This window comes from Thamnophis elegans, chromosome 1, assembly GCF_009769535.1.
Source record: "Thamnophis elegans isolate rThaEle1 chromosome 1, rThaEle1.pri, whole genome shotgun sequence".
Taxonomy (NCBI): Eukaryota; Metazoa; Chordata; class Lepidosauria; order Squamata; family Colubridae; genus Thamnophis; species Thamnophis elegans.
In genome coordinates, this window is record NC_045541.1 from 152,400,513 (window position 1) to 152,418,252 (window position 17,740).

Here is a 17,740-nt window from a genome sequence, read left to right on the forward strand (position 1 = left end):
ATGGTGGAGGATCCTGGCCACTGACCATGATTTTACTAACAGAGTTAGCCCTAACTTCCAAGGCATTTTTATTTTTAAAAAATGCTGCATGAGGATAGATGAGAAAGGGACTACTCACTATCCTTAATCCCAAGAAGAAAGGCAAAAGGACAAGCACAATTAAAATCTCACTGACACACATTTCAAAAATCTTCTATCAACAGACTTTACACTTCCTAGCAGAATAGCTGCACTATTAGTTCATCTTGTCTGAACCTCCACTGAAAGTTTTAAAAACAAATGATCCCGGCTGCTTCCTTTATTTGGCTATGCCACAGAAAGCAGTAGCAAGTACTTTCCTGCTAAGACCATAGCACAAGTTCCTGCACGTAATTCACCCAGCATGATGCAGAAATGAAACTGCAGGGTCAGAGAGAAGTCATATTGCCATTCTTTAGTTAAAATCCAAATTTTAAAAACAGTACTGGCATGGAAAAGATTCTCAGTAATAGAAAGCAATTTCCTATATCCTTTTAACACCAGGTGATAGCCCAAAAATCCATTTCCAAAGAAAATAAAGTCCCAGAATTAGAAAAGATTTCTCCTAAGATCATGGAGACTTGTCACAATAGACAGCTCTGAGTGAGATGAAGCATACTGTATAGTAAGGCAGTTTTCTTTTGTTCCAATATGAAAAATGTTCTAAGTAAATATCACAGTGCCTGGGGAACAATGCAATAAATTTTCCATTTGCAAATGATGAAAAATTAAAGGTATACCAAAAGAAACAGCATTCAAAATACCAGACAAAGTGATACCTGTGGTTGCATAAGCATATTTCTGCTTACATAACAGCTTTTACCTCCTCCTTTTCCCTACAGCTTCATGCAGTCTGTTGAAATCTGTTTCAAAGAGTCCCTCAGCATTACATAGCAAACTCTGTCAGAGATAGGTTCACAGATGTGTTGTTTAGTTGATAAACAGACCTGTGTAGATGAAATCTGAGGCTTCTATTTTGCTGTACTGGAGGAGACATCTCAACTCATATGCAAGGTTGAGAGCAAATGTAAACATAAAAATACCCAGGCAGCCTTCTTCTGGACAAGTGTTTCACAACCTTGGCAACTTTAAGTTTTATGGATTCAGTTCTTAGAATTCCTCATCCAGCATGTTCCAGATCATATTACTATCACTAAAACTACTTCTAGTGAAGCCTTTTGCTGACTTCAAGTGAAGTCAGCAAAAGGACTGTACAGAATTTTAGGCCAGAAGTCATCCACATTCAGAATAGTCAAATAAAATGTAGATGGGAAATCCAATAGGATCAAGTCCCAGAACAGGTTGAGTATCAACAAAATCGATTGCAGAGATAATCAGGATCCAAAACCAACAGATCAACTGATCAATGGAAGACATCTCCCAAAACCTTATCTTGAGACAAGAAAATGTTAGGGATGAACCTGCTTTCTGAAAGTCTAGCAAAGAATTAAAAGTATTTCATCCCCAAGATATTAAAGACAAAGGCTATTCTCATTCAGTGGAATATTGTCCCTTTCGTAGTACAAGCACCTTAATAACAGCCTTTCAAGCCATCAGGTCAACCATCTTTCACATCTGAGACCTTTTTCTTATTCTTAATATTCATGAATGGTGACAAAAAAGCAAGCAGCATTTGGATAAAAAGAAATATGGATTAAGGAGAAAGAAAAATACTCTGAAGGCATGCAATAAATATACAAGTTCATAGACGTTATATTTTAGATGCATGACATATATATATATATGTATGTATGTATGTATGTATACATACATACATACATACATACATGGAATAAGCATATGACCTCATTTCACACAGTAAGATGCATTATCAAGCATGGTAATAGAAGAATCATAAGAACCTTTCAACAGACCAGACCATTTGTCTAGTGGTGAAGAGGTTTTTGTCTTTTTATTCCCTATTTGACTCTTTGATTGTCTCTTTTGAAGGGTATGTAGATGTTGTTTATCTCTATGAACAACATGGGAAACTGTTAGCATCCTAGAACAAGCCAAGTCCAAAACCACTATAGAGTTCCTGGAAACTGGTACACAGACAAATCAGCCATCAACAGTCTGATTTACATCAAGATCAATACAAGGCCAACAATTTAGAAGGAAACCATGCCCCAATCAAAGAAATACCAACTCAAACAAGCAAGGCAACAGTAAACAACAGCCTAATCAAGGAACCACCAAGACCACTCCCACCAATACTGACAGGGCACTAGTATATAAAAAGAAAACAAACTCTTCTCTCTTCTAGCACTGATTCGTTACCTAGTTTGGTAATGAAACATTTGCAAGAAAATAGCCAAGCTCAGAGAGCTCCAAGGATCCCAAAGATCATCCGTACATTACTAATATTCTTTTTTGTCAGGATCACAGTCCACTTTGCTTGGCAACAGCTGTCCAAAACTTTTGCAAATATCTTGTCCATTACTTGATTTCTGATCTGTTTAATTGGAGATACTAGAGCAGGGGTGTCAAACTCAAGGCCTGCGGGTCGGATATGGCCTGCTGGGTGCTGGCACCCAGGGCGCCCTGGAGACAGTGAAAAATCAGCCTGCAGGGCCTCTGCTAGCGAAAATGGAGCTTGGTAGGGCCATGCATAACCCTCCCGAGTTCCATTTTCACTAGCAGAGCGCTTGGGCCACCAGAGACACCCCCAACATGAATGATGTCGATCTGGCCATGCTCACCCTGAGGTCACACTCAACCCTAATGCGCCCCTCAATGAAATCGAGTTTGTGCTAGAGGCTGAGCATGGAGCTTTTCAATATGAAAACCATTAAATTACTATTCCCTTCTCTATAGGTATGCTTCCAAGTATCTAGATGCCCAGAAAGAGAGATTGCTTCCCTAATTCTCCATAAGATCTGATTCTAATTAAATGACATATCCACAACAACAAAAGCAGCAAACATATTGGGAAAAAGCAAGGAAGCAGGAATATTAAGTGGAACTCTGTACAAGTGAATTCATTCTAATATATCCAGCTTGCCCATGTTCACAAAATTATCATCCATTCCACTAACCGTTTGAGTTTATGTAACAGAATCACATAAATCACTAAGCCAGATGGCCTCTCTCATGTACTACCTCTTTCTGAGGACCAGATGTCAAGATAAATGCAAGGGGAAAACTGAAGCAGTTTATGCCAATAAAATAATATTAAAATGCTAATATTATTTCATAAAATATTTTTTAAATATTTCCACCTGTCAAAAAAGAGGTTATATATAACAGCCGCACCGCTAGACATATGGAAATATTTTTTAAATGATGAATGGCTCTCTTTTGAAAAGTCTGCTTGAAACTTCTGCAATGCTATCTCTTATTAAAATAAGACATTTCTCTTTTAACTGAGGAAACTTTGTTGTTTGCCCCTTAGAAACCCTAACTAAAATATTCTAGCTAACTGGTAATTACTACTTATACAGAATTTCAATTTATTATCCAAATTATAAAAGTGGAAAAACCAGTCAAACTATAGACAAAAATACAGAATAAAAAAGCAAGAAAAATATCTCACACCTGCAAAAATTATCTTGGGTAGATCAAAAGCTGACCTGCCATATGAAAAAATGGTCCTCCTCACAAGCAGCTAACATTATGCATGGCACTACATAAATCCAGACACCTGACAACGTGGCAGGTAAATAGAACTATGTGAAGTCTTACAGAACACACTTGCAACATAATACAGGGGGCTATTTGTGATATGCACTGTAAAGTGCATATTTCATACTCTTCACAACACTAGTGGCAATGAATATTTAAAACTGCTTCTATATTTCAAATATTTTAAAGCAAAGCAGCAAAACAAATCTTAAATCAATGTATTTCGAATTTTAAAATAAATGTAAAACAAATGAATTGTAACAAAGTTTGCTTTCTAATGTGAAATGCATTTACTTAGGGAAAAACACTATTTGATGTGGAACTGAATAGTGCTTTTCTCCAGAAAAGCTGATACAATAATTTATAAGAGATGTCAAATACAATTTCATTGAGGGCCGCATCAGAGTTGTGTTTGACCTTGGGGGGCTGGGGTGGGGGGGGGCAGGGAGTGTGGCCAGCTTGACATCACTCATCAAGCCTCCGTTTTCAGTTGCGACGGCCTCCTGCAGCCCTCTGCCAGTAAAAATGGAGCCCAGGAGACCCACGCATGGTCCTCCCAAACTCTGTTTTCACTGGCAGAGGCACCATGGGCCAGTCCTTCGCTGTTTCTAGGGAGGGCCTGCGGGCCAGATTTAAGCACCCAGCAGGCCATATCCAGCCTGCAGGCCTGAGTTTGACACCCCTGGTTTATAAAAAAAATTGTAACAAGCTATAAGGTTTGCTGTAAAAGGTAGAAAGTCATAAGGAGGGAGGGGGGAGGGAAGGAAGGAAGGAAGGAAAGAGAAAGAAAGAAAGAAAGAAAGAAGGAAGGAAGGAAGGAAGGAAGGAAGGAAGGAAGGAAGGAAGGAAAGAAAGAAAGAAAGAAAGAAAGAAAGAAAGAAAGAAAGAAAGAAAGGTTCTGTCAATCTCCGATATATTAATAGTCATCTAGGCATTCTTGCCATGTTACCACCTACTTTTTCAGCAGTGCTCTGGAGACCTCCCATTCTGATTGACTCTGGCCCTAAGAGCCATATCTAACAACCCTTAGATGCATGAACTTGTGTGCAAGTTCGAGTATTTTGGAAGGCCTTAGAATTGTAGAGAGAAAAAGATATCTAACCTCAGAAATGGTGCAATCAACGGGAGGAAAATATTTTAATATTCTGAATGGTTTGTGGATTAAGGAGAATTTAAAAAGCAGAAATAGCCAAACCACCTACAATTTTTCTATGAGTGGATGATCAATAACATTTTTCCATAGATTATGTAATAAATCAAGGAGAATGTAATAAATTCACTTTCGCCACACAACCACAATTAGTTTCTCTGTTCTCTCCTCCTTATTATATATGTTTTTTATTCTTCACAACTTCTGATGTGTTAGGCACAACACATCTTTTTTATTATTATTATTATTTTGTCTTCTATAATATTTCCTATAGTTGTTTATATTACTTTTGTATCTGCAGTTTTCTTTTCCTGATTGATTTTTTTCACCCTCAACTCAATGAGATTCCTGCAGGATTATTTTTTGCTTACTATATTTTTGTAAAGAATATGGTCTTCATATTTGTCCCAAATTACCCTGATGTCTTATCTGTCTGGACATCAGAATCTAATTTCACTATTAACAAGAATAATGTGGAAAATACACAGAAATCTAGCAGAACAAGAAAATGCTACAGGAAAAGCAGGCTTATGAAATTAAAGCAGAATAAGGTACAAACATTCAAAATAAGCCATTTGCTCAGCAGAAGCAGAGATTTAACGCCAAGGACAAACTTTTGAATTAATTATCTCCATCAATTGTTTACATTTATCCAATTTGGAATGGTTTCCTATTGCTTTAACAGTTATGAAAATAATCTTCTATTCATAAACTTCTAGAAATATCCAAGATATTTTGAAATGGTCTGATTGCCAAATGATGAAAGGATACGTGGAGTGCCTTCTGTCCTACAGACCAAGTAGAGGCATGCTGCTATGACATGGGTCATCTTCCTCCCACGGGTTAAGTGCTTGCTCACCGCCATTTTGAAAAAGTTGAAAGCTGTATCAAGACAATGTTGATTTAGTTGCAGCTGGTTCCCTAAATGATGGATCTGGCGTTTTCCTTTAAGAAACAACAACAAAAATTATAAACCATTTGCAAAGCATTTTTACGACTAAGAAAAGCTAATAGAACTATATGCTTAGCTTATTGTTAACTATGAATAAATATACTCCAAAGATTAGAAGTGTAGTGTAAAAAACTACTAATTTATTATTTGATTTTTATCTCATCCTTATTACCTTATAAGTAACTCAATACTTATACATAATACTCTTTCCTCTTCCTATTTCCTCCACAACAACCCTGTGAGTTGATTGAGTTGAGAGATAAACCACCATTCGTGCCTAAGGTAGGACTCACAGGGGACTGATTTCTAGGCCAGCTATGAGATTAAAAACAAGCCAACGATTTAGCAGCAACAGCATTTCATTTGAAAACAACTAAACAGACTGCAATATACTTCACAAACTCTAATAAAATACCCCACGTTCATTTGGATGCAAAATATGTATTTTGATATAATGCATTGGGAAAGTACATTATGGCATTACAGAATCCCAACCACAAGTAGGACAAAATCACAACTAGGGGAATCTGTCCATATAAAAAGTGTGTTCTCTACCAGTTGTCCTTGTAGTGGTAGTGCTCCCTCCCTACATTCATATTTTGGGGAGAATTTATCTGCCAGGTTAAATAAAAGATTTGTGGCTTCTAGGAAAAGATGAATAGAGTTTCTTCCAAAGCAAAAAAAATTCTCACCTTGACAAAATGTATGGACTTCAAACTTCCAGAATAGATTGTAGAAATGTGAGATTTGAAGTCCACACATCTTCAAGCTGCCAATGTTGAAAAACACTTCTTGGGTGATTCACAAGATGATACAACATGGCTGGTTGAAAGCACAGCACAGTACTAGCAAATGTTACAGCTCTGAACAAAAGGGAAGCGGGGGAACCCTTGCAGGGCAGAGCCGAAGAGTATGCCCAATTCTTAGCGGACAAAATTGCTCGGTTTCGGTCGGACTTGGACTCCACCCCTGCAGCTCCAGCCGAGGCACAGGAGGATCAATTTGAACAACTCTGGGTTGAGTTTCAAGACGTTACCCCCGGGGATGTGGACAAGGCCATGAGGGCTGTAAGTACCTCCACCTGTGTACTGGATCCGTGTCCCTCATGGTTAGTTACTAACTGCAGTGAGGTGACACGAGGCTGGATCCAGGCGGTTGTCACCGCCTCACTTCGGGAGGGGAACTTCCCCGCCGCACTGAAAGCAGCGGTGGTGAGACCCCTCCTGAAGAAGCCATCTTTGGATCCAGCTATCCTTAATAATTATCGTCCAGTCTCCAACCTCCCCTTTCTGGGGAAGGTTGTTGAGAAGGTGGTGGCCTTCCAGCTCCAGCGGTCCTTGGAGGAAGCAAACTATCTAGACCCCTTCCAGTCAGGCTTCAGACCCGGTTACAGCACAGAAACCGCTTTGGTCGCATTGACCGATGATCTCTGGAGGGCCAGAGATGGAGGACATTCCTCCATCCTGGTTCTCCTCGACCTCTCAGCGGCTTTCGATACCATCGACCATGGTATCCTTCTGCGACGACTGCGGGAGGTGGGAGTGGGAGGCGCCGTGTTGCGGTGGTTCTCCTCCTACCTCTCGGACAGGTCGCAGTCGGTGTTAGTGGGGGGGCAGAGATCGTCCCCTAGGCCCCTAACTTATGGGGTGCCTCAGGGCTCGGTCTTATCCCCCCTACTATTCAACATCTACATGAAACCGCTGGGTGAGATCATTCGCAGGCACGGGATTAGATACCATCAATATGCGGACGATACTCAACTGTATCTGTCCGCCCCGTGCCAACTCAATGAAGCGGCAGACGTGATGAACCGCGGCCTCGAAGCTGTTATGGACTGGATGAGGGTTAACAAGCTCGTGCTCAACCCAGAAAAGACCGAGTGGCTGTTGTGTTTCCCTCCCAGAGATTCGACCAATATTCCATCACTCAGGCTGGGGGGTCAAATTCTACACCCCTCAGAGAGGGTTCGCAACTTGGGAGTCCTCCTGGACTCACAGCTATCGTTTGACCACCATTTAATGGCTGTGACCAGGGGGGCATTCGCCCAGGTTCGCCTGGTGCGCCAGTTGCGACCCTACCTGAATCGGGAGGCTCTCACAACAGTCACCCGGGCCCTTGTGACCTCTAGGCTGGAATACTGCAACGTGCTCTACATGGGGCTGCCCTTGAAGAGCATCCGGCGACTTCAGCTAGTACAGAATGCGGCCGCGCGAGTGATTGTGGGTGCACCTCGGTTCACCCGCATAACACCTATCCTCCGCGAGCTGCGCTGGCTACCTGTCGATCTCCGGATGCGCTTCAAGGTGCTATTAGTCACCCATAAAGCCCTACATGGCAGTGGATCTGGATACTTGAGAGACCGCCTTCTGCCAATTACATCCCTGCGACCAATAAGATCACATAGATTAGGCCTCCTCCGTATACCATCGGCCAGCCAGTGTCGGCTGGCAACTACAAGGAGGAGGGCCTTCTCAGTAGTAGCCCCGACCCTTTGGAACGAGCTCCCCGTAGAGATTCGCACCCTCGCCACCGTCCAGGCCTTCCGCACAGCCTTGAAAAACTGGCTCGCCCGTCAGGCCTGGGGACAAGGATAATTCCCCTCCCGAATGATGAATGTATGTTGTTTATTATTTTATTATATGTCTTATCTTAATGTCTGTATCTCCCCTTCCCCTATTTTATGTGAGCCGCCCTGAGTCCCCTCAGGGAAAAGGGCGGCCTACAAATATTAATAAATCTCTAAATCTCTAAATCTCTGTAAAAATGGAGCTACAATAAAAGTAGGTGTTAGATTCTCAGAAGTAATCCAGATAACTGAATATTTCCTGAAAATTGTGCTGAAATTTAAGATCAGGATGCCTGATATAGAGTCTACAAAGTTTTGGTCAGTACTGGAACAAGGTTTAAGTCTCATTCCATACAAAACTCCACTCCTAGTTTCTTATAACACAGAAACAGAAAACTGATGGGAGAAAAAGACCTAGTGATCCATCTAGTCTGCCTTTTGAGTTTTTTTGTTTAAGAAAACATCCTTAGTAACATATTGTGAAGCAGTACAGATCTATAGTTCTAGACCTAGAGGGCAATGAGCTATTAAGGGAAGAGACAAGTAAGATAACTCAGGCCTAAAAAAGGGGACAGAATGAAAAAGAAACTCAAAATAACCCTGCCTTGATTTTGCTTCATACAGATGGTATTACAAGATGGGGCAGAGAGAAACTGACAAATTCTCAAGATTCTATTATTCTGCCCTATAATAATATAGGGCCATGATGGCAAACTTACAACACATGTGCCACAAATGGCACGCGGAGCTGTTTGTCAGGCGTTGCCGTCAGCTGGCGAGCGCATATGTGCGCGCTGGCCAACTGACTTTGACCTTCTTTTGGAGGCCTTTGAAGCCTCCAAAGGGCGAAAAACCAGCCCTAAGGGCAAACCAGAAGTTCAGGAACAGACTTCCAGTTTGCTCGTAGGACCGTTTTTCGCCGTCAGGAGCCTTCAGGAGACTTTCCTGAAGGCTCCGGACAATGAAAAACTGCCCTCAGGACAAACCGGAAGTCACTTCCGTTTGGCCTGAAGGCTCCGGAGGGTGAGAAACAGATCTATGGAGAACCAGGAAGTTCAGGAATTGTGACTTCTGGTTTGTTCATAGGGCCGATTTTTGACCTCCGGAGCCTTCAGGGACCTTCAGAAGGCTTTCCTGAAGGCTCCGGAGGGCAAAAAACGCCCCTACAAGGAAATCGGAAGTGACTTCCAGTTTGGCTGTAGGGCCAATTTTCAACCTCCGGAGCCTTCAAAGAAGCCTCCTGAAGGCTTCAAAGATTGAAAACCGGCCCTACAGACAAACCAGAAGTCACTATTCCCAAACTTCCAGGTTCCCGATAGGTCCATTTTTTGCCCAGGGAAGCCTCTGGAGGGCGTCTGGAGGGTGGGGGCTGTTTTCGCCCTCCCCAGGCTCCTAGAAAGCCTCTGGAGCCTGGGAAGGGTGAAAAAACCACACAAAAAGCAGGGGGTATTGCTGATCGCGCACATGCACGCGCTGGGGGGAGGGTCACGCACATAGCATTATGGGTGTTGCATGCCAGCACATGACACCCTTGTGCTCCCCCAGCTTTTGGCACAGCAGCCAAAAAAGGTTTGCCATCACTGATATAGGGTAATCCCTATAATATCTGTTGCCTCTATTTCTTGATCTTGCCTACCTCTAAGGACCGACATCTATTGATTGGTCGGGAGGGGGAGGAGCTTTTACTTGTTGCTAAACTATATTGAGTTTGAATTTCTGCTAACATATTACAAGTTATCCATTCAAAGATGTTATCGGTTGATTCCACATAACCTTCTGGCAAACTCTGGGTAAAAAATGCAATGTTTTATTGTCTATTCTAATCTAACAGCTTGCTGAAATATTGGTGTCTGCTGTCAAGAACACTATTCTTGTAGCTGTATGCTGAGAAAATGACTTATGTCCTGGGAATTATAATTTGCTTCTGCTCAAATTAATTAATATCATGGAAAAAATTCATTGGTTCTTTATTTTAAGCATCATTTGATTGGTATGGGGTACATACATACTGCATTTAATACCTTGCTTATCAAAACCTTATTTTGACTCAATTGCTGCCTGTGAGCCTATGGATATAATTTTAATACATAATCAACAAAACAGCTTAGTCATTCCAATTCATATTCTAAACTACTGCCAACTGCTGGGAAATAATTCATTTGCTTTCTTTGGTAATTAACTACTTTGATTTAATTCAACCAAGCTTTAACTGATCACCTGGAGATTCTCTGTATATTTGTCTCTATACAAATCCCTTTTTAAGGGGCCTTAGGAAAACCAGGCTCCATTGGTGCCATTTTGCAGATAAGACCAATACCAACAAGAAATGGCAATTCCCTATTCCCAAATGATAACACTAGCATTATTTTCTTTAATTTAAGTTAAGCATTGCTCACACATGTGCCAAAGTTGCAGTAGGTTCTAAAATAAACAACAGATCAACTATTCTGAACTGTGTCAATCTGTAATTTAAATAAACTGTCTGAGTTAATAAGCAGTAACATTGTTAATTTCCGTATAACATACCCACAATTTTTCTCATTCATATATCTTAAAATCAAAAGAATAATATGTTTTTTATCTTAAGTCAAGCCCAACAAGAATTTGTTCCTGCTGGCCAAAGAGCAGCTGTTTATATAAAAGAATATATATATTCTTGCATACAGCTGTGTTGAGAGGCTGCACTGAGCTGGAGCTTCCCACACAAAACTAATACATGAACTTACAAAGAAAATACACATGCTATGATTGCTATGTTACAGTCCACATACTGACTACTTACTAATTCCTGTGCAGAAATATTTTCTCTCCACCAATTTTGTAATGCTTGATAAAACCTTTATTTTCCTTACATCAGAAATACTGTAATTTAACACTTGACTGTAATGAAATGCCATTCCATGCAGCTCTGCAAGCATAATAATGTAGTTTTCTTGCAGTTTTATGCTTTTTTAACTCCTTGCAAACTGCATTAAATAATCACTTCAACTAGTGGCATAGATGTATTTTTATATACATACAGGTGACATAAGATATTATAAGCCTGGGGAAAGCAAAAAACGGGCCCAATGAGCCTATCAGAGGTCTTCCAGAAGCAGGAAACGGATCGTTTTCAAACTTCTGGTAGGTCTATTGGGCCTGTTTTTCACCCTCCTCAGGCTCCAGAGACTTTCTTGGAGCCTGGGGAGGGCGAAAATGGCATCCCCGGGCCCTTTTGAAGGCCAAAAAATCAACTTGGCTGTGTCCGCGTGCACGCTGGAGCTGACAGCTCGCATGCCGGCAAATATGGCTCCATGTACCACTTGTGCTATGCATGCCATAGGTTCACCATCACGGTACTAGGATATGACATGTTGCAAAAGACTGAGATTTTGAAAACATTTAGCATTTAATGAGAATACATTAGAATACTTTTTTTTATTTTGCATAAGTAGCAAAAAAAACTCTCAGGAATTCTGTCTTCCATTTTTTCATTCCTGTTTATTTCTTTCTCCTCCAGCTCTTTATTTTCTTCTTCACAGAACTTGAGGATCAAGCTAAATGTAAAACTCCTGCTTAAAAAAAGTCTAACAAAATCTTTTTGCCTTATGTTCTTGAATCTCTACCCTGCCACAATTAGACTCTTGGTGACTTTCATAGAATATAAACTTCAATTAATATAACCATAGCACAAGTCTTCTCTAAAAACTAGAAAAATAGCATCAATCAGATATAGGAATACAAACAGAAACAGAAGTTGAGATGGAAGGATAAAATAAGAACTGCAAGGAATATCTGTCTGAAATATCTCTGTCTTTATAGATCTCAGAACATTAATAAAGAGGGAGCTAACCTGATCTACTATTTATAAGGAATTTTCAAGAAAATCTAGGCTCATACAGCCTTTTCAGTTGTATGCTTTATTGCTCTAGAATAGTTTACTATTTACAAAAATCTAAAACATCTAAAAAAACAATGCAATCAAATTCTTAACAGCCTTCTTTCCTGATGTCTTCAGTTTCTCTGTGTCTGAACTCTAGGATAGTGTCCATAGAGCCAGACATGAAACTGCTAAGGTAACGCTGGCTAAAATTGGCTTTTCATCCAGAATCCCTATCCCACTGAGTATATCATCCCGGAGAAAGAAACGTATATTTGAGAACTAGACACTGTGGTTTCTCTGATGAACTTTTGATCCCACTTGGCATTAAAAATGCCAACGCAGAGATCAAGCAAATTCAGAAAAAAATGGACTATTTAAGCTTCCAACATAGTAATAGTGGTATTTATAAAGCTTTTATATCAGCTAAGTATTTACTAATACTGTTTATGCCACATCAGACATCCTTCACATTAGCAGGGTTCAATGATTCACCATCATCTATGCTGAAGTGAAATAAATAACTCTTTATTTAACATCACCTTTGATCTTGCCTAGTTGGGGAGTCAATCACATACATTTTATTGCAGACCATTCTACCTGGCCAAGAGCATTGATTTAGTAATATATTTCCTTATCTAACTACCCAGGTAAGTCAGATATGGGGATTAGCAGTCTAATCTGAAAAAAATCTGCAGAAAGGTGGTCATATTTTGCTCTATTGTCCCTTTTGTTCAGAAGTTCCAGTACAGTGTGGTGCTCTAAATATTATGTGTCATTATGAAACATTACCTCTTAATCCAGTACTGCCCAAGATTTTTTTAATATTGCTTGCGCATCCCCATTTACACACACACACACACTCCACTTAATATCAATGTGTGCAACTTCTAATCTTGTTCATGAATAATCTTTTGGTCTAGAAGGCACATTTGGAATTTTGGGAACTTGTTTTAGTATTCTTGCAGAATACGGCTGATATATGAGGAACTAATTACTAAGCACTTATTTATCAGAATGCTATTCCTCTTTCCCCTTACCCCCTCCTCAAATGCTCTCTACTATTTTGTTTATCTTTGTCTTTTTTGTAACCAGTTGGGCACACTGCCAAATAAAGCATTGGGTTTAGCTATCCACTGATTTTATTATCTAATAAACTTTATAGGCCCATTGGAGGTTCAAGGAGACATTTAGGGAAAGGGATTATACTGAAGGATGTAACCCTAACCCTAACCAAGAGTGTTATTTCCAGGCATATCCTGTTTCCCCCAAAATAAGACCTCCCTGGATAATAAGCCCAATCAGCCTTTTGAGTGCATGCGCTAAAATAAGCCCTCCCCGAAAATATTGCAACACAGAAGCAGCTATGAGGTGATCATGCTTGCTGCCTCCTGCACCTTAAAAATATTAAGACCGCCCCAAAAATAAGGCCAAGCACTTATTTTGGGGAAACACGGTACTATCCTAAACTGTTATATTTAGGGCTCCAACAAATATTATTAAAGCCTGGAAGTATGGAATATAATAGCTAAAAATCATCTGATTTAACATTCTAAAATCAAATGTACAATGTGCTTTATAATTTAAAATTGCTTTATTTAAAAGAACCATAGAATTGAAGAGAATTTACAACAGAGTAAACATATACATCAAAAGGGGATTGATCTATACGTCCCTGTTCTGACCCCCTCCTCCGTCCAGTAACAAATGCCGAGCCAAGCTTAACTGGAATGTGCTTTAATAGCAAGAAACCAAAACCTTGGTGGCTGAAAGCTAAGCATAACAAACAGATAAGGACCTTGGCAGCAACTCAGACAAACCTTGGCAGCAATCCAGCCTGCCAAGCTAATTACAAAAGTTCTCTAACTTTTAGTCAATGCGTTGACTTCTGCAAGAGGGGCGTGTGCATAAGCAGTCTTTTTATAGTCTGGAGAGAAGCCTAATGACCACAAGGTGAGTGCAATTACCTCCTGTAACTGCGCAACTGTTCCTGACACCTATTAGCTGTTCGATACCGTGCATCCAGGAACAACTCACTACTGTCATCTGGCTCACTCTCCCTTGTCTCCTCCCCACTGGTCCAAGGCTCATGTGCCTCCTGGTGGCCAACCATCCTCTCTGTGCCCTGCTCGGAGTCGGAACCCTGTCCAGGATCCTCCACATCCTCCAGAGCCGACTCATAAAGCCCCTCGCTGTCGGAGTCTGGTGGCAGCTACAACAGCTCCTGCTGGACCACAACACGCACCTATATTTTTTGTTATGTTTAACATTTGAATTGATATGTGTATGTATCTAAGCATAGTACAAGATCTCTTCTGCTCCATAACAATCCTGTGAGAGAAACTGGACTAAGGATAGTGACTGGCCCATAGTTCCTTGGCGAGACTACATTAGAACCTCTTAGCAGTTCAACATCTTAACTATAGAACACCACTCCAGCTCTCTCATTGATCACTTAGGATTGTTGGGAGTTAAATGAGCAATTAACTCCTCATCCCTTTCAGACAGAGATTCAATTTAAATTAATTTTGAATTGATCAATTCAGATACAAATTTTTGAACTCATGTAAATGGAGATAGCCCTTTAAAGGAGCAGGGCTGTGTACGTTCTCTGGTTTTCCTCCATAAATAAATAAATAAATATAAAAGAATGCAAACTATATAGCATTTTCCTTTTAAAATTTTCAATACACTAGATAGATTTCAGCTCTACCTATCCCATCTGTTCCAAGCAGCCAATAAACAGGACAAAACTGCAAATCTTTCCACTTGTATGGAATAAAGCCAAAGGTAAACACACAACTCTCTCCACTCACCAAATGAAGGTGTCATAAGCACCGTGGCTTTTATTTTCTCAGTTAGGCACACACCTGGTAGAACAAGACAATTCTAGCCAAAATTTCAAGAAATGTATTCTTATAGGCAAGTGCCAACAACATGTATTGTTTCCTTTGTATACTTCCATTACAAAAGGAAATATGCATCAGCACAAAAATCTTTTATTTAGGGTCCATGAAGCTTGGCATAATATAGTCATAGTTAAACCCGGTGTTTTGTAAAGCAATATTGTTAGGGGTATCGTGAACCACTATTTCCATTACCCTCCTAGCCAAGTTATGAAACTTGTATTCCATTGTACAGATAGTCCTTGAGATATCACTGTAACTGATATTGCTGTTACAGTTGCATGTTATGATGGTTGTTATTGAAGCATCTCACCTAATGACCTCCCTGTTCCTGTTCTTCCCAATGAATCGTTAAGCAAATGCCTGGGTCTGGAGCACAGGATGCCTTGGGGATGGGGGACCCTTGGGGGCCTAGCGTAGGCCTACCTCTCCTGGCCCTCCCCAAGGCCTTCCCCACATACCCCGAGACAGTCTATGCTCCGCTTCCTGTCCCTTGAGCTCCCACAGTTCTTTTCCCATTGTCAATTTGCCCTCCCCCCCTAGACTATAGGCCCAATTCCCACCCTACCAAGCCAAACATCCTCCTCCTCCTCACCTAGTTTTAGAAGAGCTCCAAGGCCTTCCAGAGCACTGGAATGAATTGCTTCTTTCTGTAGCTGCATGGCACAGTTCCAAAAACAGCCAGCATTTCACCCCACCCACAAAATGGCGGCTGAGTTCAGGTTGCCGCAGTGTGGCCCAGGCAAACCACTTCATTTTGCTGCCTTAATGAGGTCTACACAGCACTGCAGAACCTTTCTACAGTATCCAGACACTTCAGCAGCTCTGTGCAGACATTGTTAATGCAGCAAAATAAAGCAGTTTGTCTTGAGGCCGTCGTTTTGTCCCCAGCCACAACAAGCAAGTATAACAAAATGGCAACCGTGTTCAGCCTACCTCCATATGGCCTGCCCTCCTTCCCTAACAGGAGAACCAGAGAGCTTCAAAAGGTAACTTCAATGGGTGATGAGCATGTGGGAGAAGGCACAAGTGCTGTGGGATCATGGCGGGGTGGGACGAGGAGGAGAGAGGCGGGGGTACTACAAAGTCCCTATGGGCAGTCATAAGGGTGAATGACAGCAGGGTTGCTAGAGTCATTCTAACTTTAAAACATGATCGTATGTAATTTTGGGATGTTCATTATCCCAAAGGTGCTTTTTTTTTTTTTTAAGAGGCAACTGGACTTTCTGTTTTTTCTTTGAAGATGTTTCTCTTTTCATCCAAGAAGCTTCTTCAGTTCTGACCTGAGGGTGGGGAATGGAAGGATTTATACCTCTTGCAGACAGATGGACATTTGAGTTCTTTTGGCAAGTCATTAAGGCCACCTGTAGGTTTATCTGTGTCATCAGGATCACCTGAGTAGTGCAAATGGGTGTGGAGCCTTCTGGAACTGTTGAAAGGACTCTGATATAGACTGGAGATAGATGATGTCGTATCCCTCCTGTTCAGAAAGGGCTGTTCAATTTTGACATAGATGGCCTCCTTCAAGCAGTCCTGTCATTAAGTGATCTGTGATCAATGTTCATTAAACATTGTCTTATCTCAAGGACTACCTCTATCTGGATAATGCCAGCTTAAGGAAAATAACTATCAGGCAACATTGTGTCTATTTCTTCAAGGTCACCAGTTCCCTATTCCATTTCTTTATTTAAATTATTATTTTTTAGCTAGAAGCTACCATAATTTGAAGTAAATACCTAATACATAGGATATCATTTTTATGTAGCAGAAAGCTTCCCGAACCTCTATAGGTTTCACCTCAGAAATAAAAATAATAGGCGACTCTTCTGTACAAGGGAGTTTCCTATATTTCTATTTTCAGCCAGAACTTTAAAATAAAGTACATCTGTCCAATGCAGGAAGAAACAAAAATGTGGTGAAGTCAATGGGGGTTAATAGTTCTAGTTCTCACATTCAGGACACATCTGCTGCCTAAACTTGCAACCTCAAAATCTTTGCTTCAGTTCATATTTACAGGAAATGTACAACAGTTATGGAAACAAGTTTTAAAAAGCTCAAATATCTCCAAGTAAAGATAGGGAAAAGTTCAAAAAGAAAAGGGGAAAGATAGCTTTCTGAATCTCCCCCAACAATGAAGTTTCCTAATTCTCCATTTTACGATCTTTTAGCCACCACTTTGAAACATTTTTATTCTCACAAACGTTTTCATGAAATGAACTGTAACAAGTAATATTTTTATATGCTGATAAGGGGACTGGTTTATCAGGCTTTGCTGTGCCATTAGACTAGTTTATATTATCTAGAAACGATAGACTGTCTGGAATCAATGGAACCTAAAAGTAATCACAATTAAATATCATTATAACTGTTATTATTTTATTACTTGAATTTATATAGCTGTCTATCTCACCACAGGTGACTTTGGGAAATGCACAGCAATCAAATAACAAATATAAAAATAGACAATTTAAAAAATCCAGATTAAAATAAAAATTATAAAAACAAACATATCAAGCATAGGCAAATGGAGAATAAGAATCAGCACTTAGAAAAGGAGAAATGTGCGTTTTATTTTTAATAATTCTGTGACAGATTCTAATAACTTTCACAAATAAAGTATATAAATATAAGTTGTATTTGTTTATGGAGAAGAAAATATTAAGCT

The 17,740-nt window shown here is 40.2% G+C and overlaps 1 protein-coding gene across 1 annotated transcript in view; it reads right to left on the reverse strand.

Annotated features, from left to right (window-relative positions):
• BRF1 (BRF1 RNA polymerase III transcription initiation factor subunit) overlaps positions 1 to 17,740 on the reverse strand; it is a 214,012-nt gene that overhangs the window by 162,303 nt on the left and 33,969 nt on the right. The window contains 1 exon segment of the mRNA XM_032235340.1: positions 5,564 to 5,737. Coding sequence (XP_032091231.1) covers positions 5,564 to 5,737 — 174 coding nt within the window.